This window comes from Dicentrarchus labrax, unplaced genomic scaffold (assembly GCF_905237075.1).
Source record: "Dicentrarchus labrax unplaced genomic scaffold, dlabrax2021, whole genome shotgun sequence".
Lineage (NCBI taxonomy): Eukaryota > Metazoa > Chordata > Actinopteri > Moronidae > Dicentrarchus > Dicentrarchus labrax.
Window position 1 is genome coordinate 26,753,848 of NW_026136714.1, and position 18,920 is coordinate 26,772,767.

Here is an 18,920-nt window from a genome sequence, read left to right on the forward strand (position 1 = left end):
ATCTCTTGCTCAAATTCATCCAAATGTCTGGTTTCCTACAGTTATTGTGTTCACTCTTTGGGTTCATTGTACAGTTTGTCAGTTGTTCTCTACTGTTATTGTTGTGCATTGAATATAATATAAAATATCCATAAAATATGTCACTTACTCAGTTTAGTCTATGATAGAAAAGGGGGCCAATTAAGGACAATGGTTGGGAACCGCTGCCCTATAGTGCATCAACCTTTCACCATTTTATTTGAGTGTTTGTGTCAAACTCACACACATACTGTGGAGAAACACATCCAGTACTTCTGTCTGATTATTTCTCTTTGTACTTGATGGCAGCAGTGGATCTATATCAGCAACTGGTTCTGCTGTACCTTCTCAGTGACACTTTCTGTGTTGATTTGCTCCCTCAGCTCGAGGCTCATCTGCCTGAAGCGCTCTGACCTTTGACCCTCCCCTCCGCCGCACACTGTGCTGCGATAGGCCTGCAGCACCGGTCGCTGCCTCTCAGGCACCAACAGGATCTTATTTAGCGCGCTGGCCCCGCCCTCCCCACAGGTGAGGACCTCCAGCATGGCTCCAGTCAGGAGGACCCCCTGTGGAACACAGAATCAGGTCTTTTGATGATGTGAATGTCTAATGGCTGTTATGATGGCACCAAATGGCAAACAGTTAGTCATTTAAGATCAGAGTTCAGATTGGTTCATAGTTTTTAGTTGGTATAATAACCTACATACTCAAGATTACAATGCAGAACCACAGAAGACATTGTACAAGATGTTACCTTGTTATTAGAGATGGCCTTCACACTGCACTTAGCCCAGGGCGAAAGCCTTCTTAGAACCTTTGTAGCCCCAGTCTAAGAAAACCTTCACATTGGCACAATCCTGGCACATTCCAAAGTGGGCTAACTCAACTTTAGCCTAGTTAAGTGGTTATCCTTTATAAATCGCCATAGGGAAACTCTCCATTTGACCCAGCTTAATTGTTAGGAGCAGTGGGCAGCCACCGTGTGGCGCCCTGGGTACTACTCCAGATCTGAACCTGGAGAATGAACCTAACATACATGTTTTGACATTGGGGTAAACCGGAGCACCCTGAGCAAACGCACGCAAACAAACATAGGGAGAACAAGCACACCCAAGCCTGGATTCAAACCCAGAAGGTGGCTGGGTTACTGGCCAGTGTGAAACAGGGCTAAAATAAAGAGAAAATAAAAAGAAAAATAGTACTCTACAATGGGTGATGTCACGAAAGGTATACTGTAAGTTATCCCAGGATCAACCACTGGCCCAGGGATAAGAATATGCAGAGTGAAGAGCCATACAATATACATATACTTTTCTTTCTCTCTCTCTTCTAGTAATAGGGAAATCAAAAGAAGGAATTTACATTATGCTACAAAGGCAGACATGGTGTCAGTCTTAGTTAGAGTAGGATGTGGCTATCATCAGTCTCAATCAGATTGGCACATGACCTTTTCTGTGGGGAGATTCATTCTGGGATTACTGGTACTTGCTTGCGGTTTTGCAAATGGCCTCTTGGCTGGCCCTCTTTCAGTGTGCCATGACCATGTCTAGCTCTTCTGTTACAGTCTGGCCCCTTAATATTAAAGTCCAGTAAAGGGAAATAGGATATCATCCTTTTTCAGAGGGAAAAATGCTTCTGTTGCAATGTTACAAGAGACGCATTTAACTGAAAAAGAACATAAAAAGCTTGGGCAGGAGAGTATTTTTCTTCATTTAATAGTAAAAGTATTGGTGTGGCAGTACTAATACAAAATAATAAATAAAACTTTAACTCAAATGGTTGCTAAGTGTTCATTTGTGGATTCTTACATTGTGAAATAATTACTATTCCTAAGGTGTATGCTGCTCCTGATATTGATACATTCATCTTCACTACTGTGACTGATTTATTGCTTAAACCGTTGTAATGGTAGTGGATGGTGACTGGAACTGTGTAATGACTAGATAAAAACCCAGGTTTCAATAAAACGAAAAGGAATCCCAGACAACGAGCCTGGCAGTAAACTCTATCTATGTTTTTCTCTAATGCACGTACAACATATTGTGCGTTTAAACCAATACATAGTTTCTGTAGCGGAGGTAAGCAGAGATCTAACCAGTGGTAATAGCTTAAGTAAAGTATTAGGAAAAACCTGTGTGGGTTTTAAGATCCGAGTGCTTGCATGCAGTAGGTTAAGTTCCAAATCTCAGAATGTAAATGTAAACCATGGCTCAAAGTGTCCTGAATCAGCAGGTATACCTCCACCTCCTTCAGCCCCTGTTGGTCATTCCTCTGGTTTCCTGTGACGTCAGTGAGACCTAAAGCCTGGGACATGAGTTTGAGCAGAGCCTGCCGATGGGCTGCTTTTGTTGGGTCACGCAAGGCTTTGTGTATCAGACCTCCATCCAGACTGTGTACGTCTCCCAGCAGCTCCTCCTGGGGGTGGGGGTGGGGGAAAGGGGAGGCAAGGAAGACATCACTGTTAAGGAAAATGATACACACTTGCTCAGTGTTCACTAAACCAATTCCAACAAAATACCAACTGACACAGCTGCAATGTCTGCCATCACTGGCCACATTTTCACTGCATTGTTCACAGGTGCCACAGCAGTCTGAAACACTGCACACAGCTAATAAACGAATCATGGACGAGTCAATGCTTGCTAATTGGCACATCTACAGTAAATCAGACTTATTATTCAATGCATTGTCTACAGCTGGGTTAGGCCTGCTGTGACTGAGTCTGTTTGAACTACAGTGAAGAGCAACAGACCTTTGTGTCGCTGTTTCTGTGGACATTCTGATTGGTCAAACACAGGGGTAACTAATGATGCATTATGCATGCAGGGTGACTGGCTTACTGACACAACAAAATCATATTATTAGTTTCTCCTTTTCCTGCTTGACAAGTCATAATGTCTGCTGTTATGTCTAGCCAGAGAGCATACTGGGCAGGGTTTTTTTTTTTTTAGAAAAACTCAACTTCCAGAGCACTTTTGGCATGAGGCTGACTTTGACTAGAGTCACAAATTTGTTAACTTTACAAAAAATGTATCAATATCAAAAAAGACTTACACAACATATAATATCACTTTAAAGGCAGAACAGTCTTACAGCAAAAACCCTACCTATTTGGGAAGAGAAAGACATTGTTCCAGTTAAATACACCAAAACGAGACAGAAACATTTCTTTCTGTTGTGGTACTGGTTAATAGTGCTTTATGCTATGAAAGTGCATTGTCAGCACTAATTTTTTTATGATTAGATTTTTATGACATCAGTTCAGTCGCACTTATATTATATTATCATTAAAATGGCATTACATTTGCTGTAGAGCGCATTATGACTTGTTTGGGACACAAAGTTCAGAACTTAGGACTTGTCAGTCTTGATTTGGGATTTGCAAAACTATGACTTGGTCCCACATTTGCACAACAGGGCGAAATAAATATTTCAGTTACAGAATCAATGGATTAGAGGTTAAACTGCTACTGCTAGGACTTTCTATTAAAGCCATATAAGATATTTGACTTGACGGAATGCATTAAGATACTGTATAGTTAAATATAATACAGTTTTCTATATTACTTCATATGGTTGTTTTCATCCAAAAATACAAGTAGTAACATATAAACAATCTTTTTTATTTAACAGTCTGAACACAGCAGACAGCACACACACACACACACACACACACACACACACGTCTCCCAATCGTGTCATTAGACAGAGGGACAGTATTCAGTGTCTCAGCACTTTTGTCACCTATGACTGTGACCATGTCCAATGCTGCCGGAGTATATTAGCTCCTCTGCTATAGTGTGATGGTTTTTTGCACCTTGCGATGTGGCGGTGTTTGTACGAGGCTAACGGTGCGTTTTTATTTACTGATGCTGCGCTCACTAAATGACCGGCCTGTTGTCGATACTCATCGAGTCCAGTGGCTTATTGACATAACTGGGGTGTAAGTTCTCCAGGTGCCGTCTTAATTTGTTTGGTTTCATGCTGTCCATTTGAATGTTTATGCGCTGCCGGAAAATTAACGAGCAACATCATTGCCTTATAATCGATTATGGCTGGCCACTGCATCGATGCAGCATCGTCCATGTCTGCATCGTGATGCATCGATTATTTGATTAATTTCAACACCTCTACATAAGTCTGGTTCAGACTGCTGGCCTGGGTTGGCCTTGACTGGCTGGCTAATTTTCGAGAAAAACACTATACAAGTTGATGGTGGCTACAGTATATAGCACTTTGCATCTCATTGTGTGCTATGAAATTAAAACTGAGTGGATGTGAAAAGTCTATTATTACTGTCCATATAGCAAAATTAGATTAGATTCAGTTTTGGATTAGTTTTAACTTTACTGTCAAGTTCAAGTACCGTGAAATACAGTTTTACATCTAACCAGAGTGCAAACTAGTAAAGTGCTGAGTGAGTCAGTGCCTAATATGCAGATGAGGATATCAACATGTGGACTTTATAGACAGAGGTGATAAAGATGAGCATATGTTATATACTGATGAACAGAGATAAGTATAAGGGTTAGTTCTCAGATGTTGCACTACTGTTAAAAATATTTAAAAGTATATTTTTTGTATATTTATTATTGAACAGGTTTATTCTTTTGCACATATTGTTATATTGTTTGTATTATCATTGTTTAAATAAATGTGCAATTCTTTGGACATGAGTTCTTTTCTCGTGGGGATGGGGCGCTATCAGTAAAGCTCGCCTAGGGCACCAAATGGTCTAGGACCGCCCCTGGTTAAACTATACGAGGGTATCACCTCACTAAATAAAAACACTTTCTATAAAGCAATGTTGACGATGACACAAATAGAAGGTCTAGGATGCTCAGTGTACTTCTATGAATTCAGTCACCAGGGTTGATTTTTGTTAGAATTTTTTTTTTAAGTTTTTCAATGTGCAAGAGTTATTTCCATAACTCTTGCACACAATGTGCAAGAGTTATTTCCATAACTCTTGCACATTGAAATGAACTTGACCCCAGTGCTACTCTTGATGGAGAAATGTGGATCAGCACTGGTTGACCATGCTCTTATGCTCTCCCTCATGCTCTTTGACTGGGTTTAATGAGGTCACCTCAACGTTTTCTGAGCCAGAATGTTCAAAATACTCAAAATATGTGTGTAGTGGTTTTTTTCAAGAACAGTTTAGATGTTCTTATGCATACTGCAGATACACTGGCTCTCCACCCAACCCAGCGGAGTGCTGCTCAGATCGTCTTTTAAAATATTATTTATTTGGTTTGTTTTGTTGCCTTTATTAGTCAGGAGTAGCTGAAGATAGACAACAAAGTGGGAAGAGAAAGAGAGGGGTATGACATGCAGCAAAGGGCTGCAGGTTAGAACCTTGGTTGTGTGGTAAGGACCCAACCCCTGTACATGGGGGTGCACGCTCTACCAGGTGAGCTACCACGCTGCCCCACTGAGCAGAACTTTTGAAACGGTAAAGTATGAGGGTTTCAAAGTGTGTTAATTTGTCAGGGTGAACTTAGAAACTAATTTTACTTAAGTTTCCCTTGTAGAATAATAAAACTGCTGAAGAAACCCAGGCAATGCTCCAGGACCTCTGTGTGTTACTGTGTGTATATAAATGTGAGTCTGGGTATATGAACTTACCCCCAGATGAAGAACTTTGTGTCCAGGTTTTTGATTGGTGTCTTTTGTGCCCTGAATCAAACTTTGGGCCCCTCCTCCATCTCTGAGAGATGTACCAAAGATAAGACTGTGCACCTACAGAACACACACACACACACAAAATATGGAGCTGAGTATAACATGCAACAAGAATGCTGTTATGAATGGGTTAGGGTTAGGGTTAGGGAATCACCCATTCATCTTTATTCTGTCTCACCGGCATCAATGTCAGCATTGGATTAAAACCTTTGAAAAAACAATTTCACAGGTCAGTTGATTGAAGGTTTAATCCTTAAAAGGTAAGAATTCACCAAATAAACTAAACCAAATAATGTCAGACCACAGGAGCTTGGAGCTGGTCAGTAGCTCAGTGTGAAACATGTTCAATGACACATCCTCTGATTTACCCTCTCCTTTAACTGCAGCACACAGTGAATTACTTCTTCTGGTAAAACTTTACACAGTGACGAGACCGCCTGCAGATGTGTCTGAAGACATTTTTGTTCATCGGTTTCCTGAGCACAGACATTGGCCGATGTCGATTATCTCAAAATGCCAAATAATTGGCCCACTTAATCGGCCAACTGATTAATCGGTCTATCACTATTCCTAATTACTGCTTATTGCTTAAGTAAGTAAGGGAGTTGTTGTACATAAATTATGATCCGACTCTGCTTTGCTCAGTATGGCCCTTTAAGGTAGTAGTAGCCTTTAAAAACACTTAATAAATGTGGTCTATGCTTATGTAAAAAAACACAAAACCACAACTGTTAATAGTGTTCAAATAACAGAATATAGTCAGAATATGTTCCCCCAGTGAGCTCTTGTTCTTAACTAATTTACTAGTAGTCTGACACTTATTAACCCACACAAGTTCCATTGTAGCACAAAATGACTGCGATTAACAGCCTCTATTTTTAAGTGAAGGGTTATACCTTGAAAAAATGAGAATCTATTGAGAGTCATACCTTAATATAAAGTTACCATCCTGCCTAAATGACTTCTATTGTACAATGAAGAGAAGAGAAAGAGCAGTGACTGATATCAGCCTCCTGCTGACAAATATTTGCACTGTAATCAGCATTTTCATTTCCTGTTTACATCAGTCTTGAGAGTGTAGTGGGTGAAGCTGTGTGTCTCCTCCTGGGACAGATGTGTGCAGGTGTTACTATTAGAAAGCAGCCTGCTATCACTGCTGCACTGATTATTCTAAAGATGTGAGGATCCCTGGGGTTGATTCACTGAACCTCCTTCAATTACCATCACGACTGCAGAATTCAGTGTCGATGTTTTCACTTCAGTTCTGAGGATTTTAATTAGCGCAGCGGCAGTTCAGCTGCTCATCAACCCGTTCAGATGCTGCATCTGCTGAGATGGACTTCAGCTCTTTATTGGGTTCAGCCCATAAAAACAGATTTAAAATTGGACTCAAACTAATCTGTGTAACATTTCTCATCTATTTAATGCACACCTGGACTCATGAACTGGGTGTACAGTAAACATAATAGTGGCATACTATTTTTATTTAAAGAAAACAAGGCGATTTCAACACTGAATGGCTACCTCAGTGGATGTTAGGTGTGGATGATCAGCCCCTTTCAGACATGCTTCTTTACGTTAATCTGATGGCATTTTTACATGTCGGCTTCATGTCAGAATAAGAACCCTGGTCACTTTTATTTAACCCAGTGGGACCCAACCGTTTTTCTTTAAGGGACCCTTTTCTATCACTATAGATTTAAATGAATAGTAATAGTCATATGCATTAGGGCAGTGCCACAGTGCAATTTCATTTTGATTTCTGCACAGGAATGAATGAAATGCTGAAACATTAGCCTTCTGTATATCTTTATTATTTTTTAGACCCCTTAAAATCAAGAAGGCCTCATGAACCCCCATGAAACTTTGGTGACCCCTCGTAGGAACCATTGTTATAAGGGATTATCAAGCAGATGCCTATTTACACATCCAGCAGACACAGAGTAATATATTATTTTGTTTGTGTCCACCTGATGAATGTAAGTTCAATATTCATTCTCCTTTCAGCTCTGGTTTGATCTCTACCAACTCCTGAGAGAAACATGTGGCTCTTTAGCGGCTAAATGCTCCACTGTGTTGTAATGCTGTCACTTCAACAAAGTGGTTTGTGATTAAAAGATCAACCCGGGAGATTTTAAAGGTTTATAATACCTTTGAATACAGAACAAAACACATTTGTGTCTGTCCTTGTTGCTGTAAACAGGAAAAAAAGAATGGGGGAACATGTAGCAGAACGGACCAAGAATTGATGTGTGTGTGTGTGTGTGTGTGTGTGTGTGTGTGTGTGTGTGTGTGTGTGTTTGTTTTAGTAAAGTGAGAGTTTATCACCTCTCTGAGGCTGACTGGAGTGTTGAGCAGCATGCTGGTTGTGGAGTTGGACAGGGAAAGGTTCTTGAGCAGGAACTGCTGGAAATCCGACTGGTTCTTCAACACACTGGCCAGTGTGAAGCCTGCATTCAGCACACACACCACAAAAACACACACAATTATTTCAAATTCATCTTTCTGTTAGTGGATGCATGTTTTATTCACTGAAATGAGAGCTTTGATCAGCTTTCCAACCAACTTCCAAACAGTGGCCAGTCTATACATGAAAACATCTTCAGATATACACAAACCAGCGGACCCTGAGGACTGCAGTTTTATGCCAGGCAGATTATTCATACTTTACTACTTTGTTTCAGTTTCTCTGTAGAATAGTACCTTTGATAGCATATCAGATATTGTAAAGGCTCATTTGGAATTAGATTCTCTTTTTATCTTGACAGAGCAAAGATTTAAGGTAACTCCTTCTGCCAAAAAATGTTGAGCGTGCTTCAACCAACTCACAAGGTATGGGGCCTGTCTGGTGCTCAGGGTAGGGCAAGCTTGTCATTCAATGTGTTCAGTGTAATTGCCCTTGAATTTCCCTCAGGATAAATAAAGTATGTATCTATCTATCTATTGCAGTTCTCCTGCATCTCTCAAATAAAAAAAATGACAGCACCCCCTGGAGGTAGAGGTATTATCAATAGATTGATACATAGCTTTCTGGATTTAGGAACTTAACACTGTTGGACTAGTAGGACTTAATGAGGAGCCAGCTTGTTGTTGGCTTAAGTCAAGCCCTACTTGTCTTTTATTCTGTCATATTGCTCGATACAGGCTATTTACGATTGTCACTAATATGATGTGTGTTTTGGTGCTGAATGTTATTTTATACATACATCTCTTACATGTGTCCTTTTTTATCAATTGACATCATAGAATATTTTCTACATGCTGCCCACTCTTCTAGCTTATGCTGATGAGTTCCTTATTAGGGGGGTGGTATAGATATTTACAGTAGCACTTTGATACAAACTATTTATTATTGTGACTTATATTTTATACATTTCATGGACTTGCCTATTTATGTATGTCATTAACAGGAGTTTGTATATTTATTTTCCTTTTATCATTTCTAATATTGTATAAGCTTGAATCTTGCCTAAATGTAGTTTCTTGTCCCCTTCCTTTTTTCCAGCCTATGCTGAATGAGTCTTTAATTAGGGAGGTTACTTAAAGGTCCAGTGTGTAATATTTAGAGGATCTATTGTCATAAATGGAATATAATTTTCATAGGTATGTTTTCATTAGTGTATAATCCCCTAATATAAGAATCATTGTGTTTTTGGTACCTTAGAATGAGCTGTTTTTATCTACAGAGGAAGCAGGTCCTCTTCAACAGAGGCTGCCATGTTTAACCACCGTGTTTCTACAGTAGCCCAGAACGGAATCACTGGCTCTAGATAGGGCCTTTTGCATTTCTCCACGGTAGTTTCTCCTACACGCTGGATTGGGGCGAGCAGGTTCAGTTAGTTGCAATCCGCGGGATTACAAAAACAGGGCTCTAATTGGAGGTTTAGCTGAAATTATTATAAGGCTTTTGCAATCTGAGGCCCGGGCCAAACTGCCTGCATTGACAACATGTCTCGTTTTGTTTTTTAGTGCCCATTAACAGGTTAGAGCAGCCACACTTTCCTCTCAGCTGCGGCTGCAGCGATGCCTCACTAGAGAGTTCAGGGCTCGCATATTTTTCCTGCAAGCGGTTCCCAGCAACAGTGACAGTGAAAAGGTCTGTTCGTAGTCATATCAACATTATACCAACAACATATACACCTTTCACTGTCTATAACTGTAGAATATGTCACAGAAATATGTCATCAAAGACAAACTCAGTGTAGAAAGATAAGGCTGGCAGCAGCAGCACTGAAGCAGAAACACTGTGTGGGCAACAGAGGCATGCAAGCTGTGAGCTGTGAGATTCTGTGTGGACCTGGCTTAAGTTAGACAAATGAAGTGATAAGCTCGTATAGGAAGATTGCAATCTGCACATTAGTTAAAGAATGGCTGTATGTTGGACCTTGGCTGTTGTTAAAGTTGGAGTCCAGTGGTAAAGGGCTGGAGCTTAGACTCTCCAGATGCTGCTGCAGGGTCTCCAGCTCTTGACCCAGACCAGGCCAGTCGGAGGTGAAGAGTCGATTCTTTTCAACCACTTCACTGATCCGCTCCAGCAGCTGGGTGACACTAACAGAGGAAGGTTTAGACATTAAAACATTTGCAAACATGGATCAAAGCATGGCTCTACTGATGGAAATGTCAGTCAATCCAGCAGCAGACTGCCATGAAATTTTACACAGACATTGGTGATGCCCGGAGGATAAATCCTACTGGCTTTGATGATCCCCTGACTTTTCCTCAGGTCAAAGTTTTCACTTATCCTGTGAAATATTTCAATAGCTATTAGGACAACCAGTTGTCAAAGAGGTACTGATGAGGTGGGTGAGGAAAGGGACGAGGTCAGGAGCAGCAGACGTAAAAAGGTGACAGCCGGTCGGACAACTGCTTGTTTTACTTTCGCGAGGACAAAACTTCTTCATCTGTTATTTTCAGTGGCGGGAGGGACATATGCAGACCTGATGTATATTGATGTATGCTATATTGTTAGAAATATCATTGATTATGTATAATCTTTGTGTGTTCGTTTTACTATGGACTGCTGCTGCTGATCATGTTGTAGTGTCTACCACCTCAGGCTGGGGCATTCTGGACTGATGTTAAAATAATGAGGGACAGTCAGGAGAAACTGTATGGGTACTGTGTCTGCGATCTCTCAGTGCTATCATTAAGAGACAGGCGGTAGAGAACTATAAGTACAGTGGGATTTTAATTGACAACCAGCTGAATTTTAATTCTAACGCCCAAATGCTGAGCAAAAGAACCAGCAACATCTATTCTGTCTGTTTCCTGTTGACATGCCCCTTGTGACTGTATTTTATAGATCTTACACTGAGTCCGTTTTAACTTTTTCTTTAATCTGCTGGTTCCAGAATCTCGGCATCAAGGCTAAGAATGCTTTACAGGATAGTAAAAGTAAGTATGCTATCTGACCCGTTAAATAGATAGGGAGGAAGGTTAAAGCGATCCTATCCGACAGCAGCAATCCCATATTCTCTGAAATCCAGATTTTGCCCTCTGGCTTCTGGTTCCGATCGCTCCTGTTAAGGCCAACAGGTACAAGTACTCCTTCATCCCCACAGCCATTTCTCTTCTAAATGCAGTTTGGGGAAACAGTATGTGAGTCCTAAGGCTACTTGTGTAGTTGAGATGATATAATGTTGAGGTTTGTGATGATGATCATGATTATGTTGTTGATGACTATGATGTCAGTGCAAGTTAAGATGGTGATTGTTATGACTTTATTATCTTAACCTTTTTTGGGTATTTATGTGGTCATATTATGCCACCACTATTTAATTCAGCTTGTAATGTTGTTGCTATTGTGGTTTAGAGGGTCGGGGAATTATTTGATTACATGTAATCAGGAACTCTAATCCATTACGGTTACAGAGAAAACTACGTAATCAGATAAAAGTTACACTCAATAAAGATGAGGATTAGCAGGATCATAATTTTAAAACTACATTACAGTACAGTGCAAGTGCCTTCCTCTGTAAAAGTAGTCTATAGGCTACTGTCTATTGAGTTTTTCTTAAAAAATACAATCACCATTTTTTTAATGCTAAAAATCCTGGTTTACATTTTCTTTTCTAAGGTTTCACTGTCTTATACACTATACACTGCCTGGTAGTAAATTATTTCTTTATACATTATTTGTGTTAAATTTAATTAGATCCATAAACCTAACAGCATTTGATGTTAAAAAATGCATTAGAGTGAAAATCTATGTTATTAACCAGTAACTTAGAATGGCAATATCAGCAAACAATAAACAATAAACAGTGCTTTGTGCTTCAGAGTGTGCCTTGTTCTTCCCAGGACCACAATGCTCTTTGCTAGCTTTGCTCGCACGTGTTTTATGTGAGGTTTAGAGCACATTTTGTGGTTTATTAACATACCTAGAAATGTATTTTCATTTACTCTATCTATATTGACACCATCTTAGATGTACAATTTTATCAACGGGTATGCTCCTCAATACTTTTCAGATAACAATGGTCCATACTCATCATCACTATAATACAAGGGCTAGTGCATGTTCATGCTCCTTTTTCACACTGGTACCATATTCTGGAACAGCCTTCCATTACACATCAAGAGGGGCTTATAAAACGACTTTTTTTGTATGGAACAGATTGAAACAGATTGATTAATGAAATTTGCAGCATCGTTATTCTAGCTAGTGTGTGTTTGTGTTTTTTTGTCTTCTAAAATTTGGGACCATGTTGGAAATAAGCGTTTTTACTTTAATTTGTTATCCTTTGGATTTGTGTTGTTGTTGTTCCTGTGTCTAATAATCCATAAATAAAATCAATCAATCAATCAATCATCCTCACTTGTACCTGAGTGTTTATTTTACAATGACCATATAACATAATCAAATCTAATCAAAATGAATTTGTCTCAACTCAGATCTCAGTGTTCTCGCGGAAGTAGTGTAAGCACAAATAAACCAATCATTCAAGACAAACAAACAACTTGCTGACAAAATCTACTCACGTGGAGTTCTTGTACTGCAGGAAACCAAATTCATCCCTTTGTCCATCTGGGCACAGCGACTGCATGATGGGAATGATGCCAGCCGAGGTGAGAGGGGCTGCACTGTAAAAGGCTGAACATGGGGGGGACATAACAACAGACAAGGGAAGAGGTCGTGGCAGAGGTAGGCAAGGGAATGACGAGGATACAGATGTGGAAAAAAAGAGGGCCAACAGGTAGGAGGGGGTGTGTCATGAAAAGAAAACCAAAGGATCAAACAGGACAAAGAGGATGAGCAGAGGGAGAGATTGTGTGTTAGAGTTGGAAAAGGAAGAAAGATGTCAAGACGAGCCCACTAAAAGGCAGCACAGCAGCTAATGGCCAGAGAGGGTCCCAGATGTCAATGCTGAATACACAGGCCTTTCATTATGTTGTAGCAAAATGGGCGAAAAAATGGCATGATATTTTTCTTTAGCAGTCCATAAATACTGTCTGGACGAGCTCTCAACCAGGAAAAAAAAGAAACGTATATTGCTAATAGTCCAATGTTTCCATGGTTACTGTGCAGCCAAAGCTTGCCTGTGAGTGTGGATCCTGTACATTCGCCCACAAAAGCACTTCCTATTGTCCGCCACCACGCTCCCTCTTGTATTATCTACCATTACCTTTCTGAGAAATACAGCACAGGGCTAAGGATCCTCCCTGGTGTATGCACACATCTGTATCTGTAGCAGGTGTATAACGACTAACAATATTACACAACACAGCTGTAATTAGGGCTGTTATTTGCCATTATGGCAAACATTATACTCACGATTGGGTTGTTTTGTATACGCTTTTTTTTTCTTTTTTTTAAAGATAGCAGCCAGTGTCAAGCCAACCTGGCGAACACTTCCTGTGTCTAGTTTTGTTCAAAATTAAAGCCTTTTAATGTGAAGCTGCAGCAGTAGGGAATCTTTGCTTTTCGTTAGCAGTAACTTAATAAAGCATGTTTTCAAGTAATAAAAGTATCCAGGCTGCAGGGGAAAAAAAAAAATGAAACCAGAACTGGATGTTAGTTCAGGAAACGCTTGATTTGATCTGCAGCAGAGTTTACTATGAGCCGAACACACATTTTAAACAGCAATATTTACAACAGCTGCACCTCCAGTCATCAGCCTGTTGAACTCCTTTTGTTTTACGGACAACACCACCCTCATTGGGCTCATCTCTGGTGGAGATGCCTACTACCTGGTGCAGCCAGAACAACCTGGTGCTCAACACTTTTAAGAAATTGGAGATGGCTGTGAACTTCAGGAAGAACCCAGCCAACACCTGCCTCCAGCATCCTGTATGACTCCCCAGTTGGCTCTGTGGAGTCCTTCCGCTTCCTGGGTACCATCATCACCCAGGACCTCTCATAAAGAAAGCACACCAGAGGATGTACTTCCTGGGGCAGCTGAGGAAGGAACCTGCCAATGACGATGATGGTGCACTTCTACACCATCACCATCTGGTACGCTGCTGCCACTGCCAAGGACAAACTGCAGTGTATCATTCGCTCCACTCGGAAGGTGATCGGCTGCAATCTGTCATCCCTCCAGGACCTGTACGTCTACAGGAACCTGAGGCTTACTGAGGGCTAGGACGTTAGATGTTACAGCGACTATCCTATGACCATTTAACCATATGACCATATATTGCCTAGTATTACAATATAATGAATCATAGCCCCTATATCGTGATATCGTATTGCCAGATTCTTGCCAGTACACAGCCCTACTTCCAAGTACAAATGACAATTGCTTCAACAGCAAAATAATTCTTGAAATCCATCAGTCGAAACTCCTCCTGAAACAGCTCATCCATTTCTCTCACTCTGCCGTGTTACATATTCCGTGTCTGAAAAGGGCTTTGCTGTTCCCTCTGACTGCAAAATACTTGTGTGAGCATAAAACTTCAGGATAGTGATTGCTGTTCTTTTATCAATTTTACATTTTTCTGCCTTATGTGCTGCCGCTCTTCCCTGATTAAATTAAGTTACATACACCTCCTATCATCTGAGGAACAAAGAAACCACTCAGGGTTGTCAGAGTACATTAACCATTATAGTGGGAGTGCAATGAATTATTATCTGGTAAACAGACAGCCTGCTGTTAAAAGAGTGAGTATAATAAACATCTTGAAATGTGTTTTTAACAGCCTCCAAAAATTCAGGAGAATATGCAGAACAGAAGGGCATGCTGTAAGGTGGGAAAATAAAGCTAGTGTGTAGTTTTAGAGCTTGATTAATTCTCAGGAGAAATTAAACTCTCCCATCTGCATAATTAGAACTGTACGCAGTATACATTTGTTTATGCGTTAACTGAAGTTGGTTGTTTGTTGTTAAAAAGTGCACCAGATATTTTTAGGGCCCTTATTTACGTTGTCTGTATAGCTCTTCTCTTTTTCAACGTATTCAAGTTATTAAAAGTTCTGCAATTAAGTAAAGTAATGGCTCATGCATTTGATCCCAGAATAGAAAGTAAAGCTGAACTGCCAGCACTTACACGCCTGCTGTTAAACCCCAGGAGGAATGAAGAGATCATTAAAGTTAGAGACCCAGCCGTCTTTATCCAAACCCAGGTTTGCTTTATGTGGGTTAAGACTTTCTACCCTTGGTCTCAAAAAATGGCTGTGAATAATACACATGTGTCGTATTATCAATAAAAGGCTCTAGCAATCAATTATGAAGTGATAATTCAACAGTATATAATGTAATTTAGTGTGATTGAATAATGGAAGTGGGTCTCTGAGGTTACAGGAAAAGGTATTTAATCAGTTCATTGACATCTTTCCTCTCTGACCAGCTAGCTGAGAATAAAGGTCAACAGGTTAAAGTGTTAAACACAGGTCAGAATCCATCATCAAGTTAAACATGAATTATTGATAGACAGCGTTAAGTACACAGCCCGCTGTATGGAGCAAGAATTACATGAAATTAATTCTTTAACTTGCTTTCACAGACTATGCGCCTTCAAATCATCCAAACACACAAAAACCACACACCAGGAAGACACACGGGTGGGGACTGCACATTCAAAGTCACCGGAAGCATTGAAATGTGTTGTATAATTCAGCAGATTTTAGGACACAGCAGAGAGACTGAATGCAGCAAAGGCCTGCTAGAAGCTTTTTGCTCAAATAAATAATGCAATCAACATAATCACAGAATGATTTGTTAGCTCTACTGCGCAGCCCGTTTGTTTATTAAGGTGAAAGTGTGGATTACAGATTAGATTATTCCAAATACAGTATTCATACAAGTGTGTTCCCCTCTGTCCAGCTGCCAGTGTTTTTGGATGGCAGCGCTAATCTGGACAGAATGAGGCTCTTTAGCATCAATCCTTAACAGTGTGAAACAGGATGCTGTTCTGTGGTGATGATGGAGCTCAGTCACTGGCTCAGTCAGCACCCAGCAAACAGGATGTGTCAGGACTGAGAGAAGCACACTCGCAGGGGGAGGTAGATATATATTCATTGTCACTTTCGTACACACACAGGTACAGTGGAAACCATTAATTCAGTCATTCGGTGGCTCAAAAAACAGGCAGGTAGAAAAAACAGAAACCCAACATGAACTGCTCTTCCACTGAAGTCAATACAAACCATGTAAAAGCCCAAGTGTCCAGAAGCTACACATAAAGGAGACTCAAACTATATTTGGTTGTATTATTGTAAAAGAGCACTGAGTGCTGCTCAGCTTCATTCCATATGGACCTACTGCGCCATCTTTGATTTCAAGACTGTCCTTCCAAAAACAACAGCATCATCGTTTACATTCAAGTGACAGAGTCAGGTGACACTCCTTATACGGAGGAGGTTGGGATGGATGGGACAACACAAAATAAGAAAAAAGTAATAATTTAAATACATAAATGATGTTAATAACTTTGTATTAAACCCACAATTCCCCCCCAAAAAACTGGCCCAAAAATATTTGAGCCATTAGGTCCAGTAAAGTTTGAAGTCTTGCAGAGCTGTATCAGTAAATTATTGTCATGCATTCATGTGTGCTGGAGGCTAACAGGAAGTCATAAGGAAGCCTGAAAAACCTTTGGTGTATGCACAGTGAGGTGGGAGGTATCAGTTATATTATAATACTAAGTATTCACTTCTCTTGACTTTAAGGGAAGAGCCCTTTCTTGTTCAGGACTTGATTAGTTGCTAAGAAGATTTCCTATCAGCCTGTATTTTCAACATAGAAAAAAAAACGTTGAGCCGCAGAGTGACTGAATGTACAGGTTCTGGGAGAAGGTCTTCCACGATACAGTATGGATCAGGGTTAGGCAAACATATAGTGTATACACACAGACAGAGAAACACACCCCACAACAAGATTAACACATCCTGGTTACATTAACCAGGAGATGTTTTTATTAATGTCAGCCAGGATCAGCTGTCAGGGTAAAATGAATGATGGTGACACTTACACACTGGTCCATCCAACATGTTGATAACAAGCATCACGCACAGGAAAGAAAGAAACACGACCGGAAACAAGAGAGAAACAAAGAAAGAACAGCAGAAAGACAACAAAGGTGAAGAAAATGAACAAAGACAAAAAGCATCAAAATAAACTGGGCACAAATGCTACAACGGCTAAAGGCAGAAGCAAATGCACTGAGAACAAACTGAAACATGAAAAAAACAGTGCAACACAAGACTAAAAGGTGAACTAAGGACACATGGTGGAAGGCAAATCCCATATTTGTAACAGCAGCTGATCAAAAAATATGCATTTGCCTGTTTTAAATGCATGACGATGCTGAACAGAACTACGTCACATCTCTAGACTGCAGGGAGACCTGGGCAAACATGAGTCAGCAGTAGCCATCACTTTCTATATTTAAAACAACAATGCATGTTAATGAGGACAGAAGACGTCATTCTAACATCAGTAAACCAGTACACCAGTGCAGTCCTCCACCATCTGTCCCTTCAACCCACCTGTCCCTCACCTCTCAGTGTCTTCCAAACAGCTACACATATGAAACATGGATTTACTCCTTTCCTCATAACTTTCTTGTAGCGATCACTGTTGGAGATACTGAGAGGATACTCGTACTAAGTACCAAGATTGATCAAGATTGTGATCCAAGGTGTCTGCAATCTACTTTTCAGGCGAATTGTAAAGATTGCGGTATTTAATGTCTAGGGGTGTAAGAAAATATGAAAAAATATTGCTGATTGGACAAATTACTTTATGTTGATCTACCTGTGACGTATTGTAGGGGTGTATAAAATATCGATACATTATGGCGATATTTTGTTGTGTTTTATTGTATCAATTCGATACAATCGATTTATGTATTTAACAAAATATCACCTTGCTTACAGTATCGCAATATATTGAATCATAAGCCCTGTATCGTGATACGTATCGTATTGTATTTAATGCAATACTGTGTTTAATGGTGCAAATGGAGAAATTTATAGACTAACTCTACAAGGCATTTCAAAAATTGAGAAGATCGCAGTTTAGATTGTGGATCGTGACTGCAATTAAATAAATTGTGAAATTATTTTTTGGCCACTCGTAATATGTACAAATCTTCCCAAAAGTTGATCGAAGGCCCCATTGTTACTGAATTCCTATTTCCTGCAATACTCAATTGCAGAGCTGGCACAAGATACAAGGTTGTACAAGGTATAAGGGCAAACTAAATACTTGGAACAAATGCACAGCATCATGGAATAATGCTTCAGATGTAAATAATCTTCTTTAATTAAACGCTATTTTTGATCTGGTTAAAGCTGGAACGTTGCTAAATCCGTCTGTGTTGTTCTATAAATGAAATGATTCTTCCTGTATTTGCTGTCCACAGCTGCTTTATACTGTATGAAAAGTCTCCTGCAGCCTGTGGAGGCAGCAGGACACATATGTTGAAAATATGCAGCCTTCGATTCACGCACAGCACCATTACACACAGCTGTTTACTGTGTTTTCCTTGTTTACTGTGTTTAACTCCATTAAATAACATGCAAATGGCACCAGGCTGCTACATAATAACCAGATGAATGTATACACACATCAGACTGCTCGGTTAAACTCAACATTGGTCTTGTTGACGTGGGAGATGTCAGATTACTGGGGTTTATTAATCACTCTCTAATTTCCAACTTTTTTTTCAAATGTGTTTGTTTTTCAGTTTTATCCTTGTGATGTATTGCAGTCCAAGCGCTGCGGTCACATCAATTATAATATGATATAAACATTTAGGATCAGATTGATGCAA

The 18,920-nt window shown here is 40.0% G+C and overlaps 1 protein-coding gene across 2 annotated transcripts in view; it reads right to left on the bottom strand.

Moving 5' to 3' along the window:
* Positions 1 to 18,920, bottom strand: part of abca2 (ATP-binding cassette, sub-family A (ABC1), member 2) — a 94,432-nt gene that overhangs the window by 43,644 nt on the left and 31,868 nt on the right. For both annotated transcript variants that reach the window (XM_051422236.1, XM_051422235.1), the window contains exons 3-8: positions 12,685 to 12,796; positions 10,088 to 10,251; positions 8,032 to 8,153; positions 5,647 to 5,760; positions 2,257 to 2,433; positions 363 to 584 (exon numbers count right to left, since the gene is read on the bottom strand). In XM_051422236.1, coding sequence (XP_051278196.1) covers positions 363 to 584; positions 2,257 to 2,433; positions 5,647 to 5,760; positions 8,032 to 8,153; positions 10,088 to 10,251; positions 12,685 to 12,796 — 911 coding nt within the window. The remainder of the gene's footprint in view (positions 1 to 362; positions 585 to 2,256; positions 2,434 to 5,646; positions 5,761 to 8,031; positions 8,154 to 10,087; positions 10,252 to 12,684; positions 12,797 to 18,920) is intronic.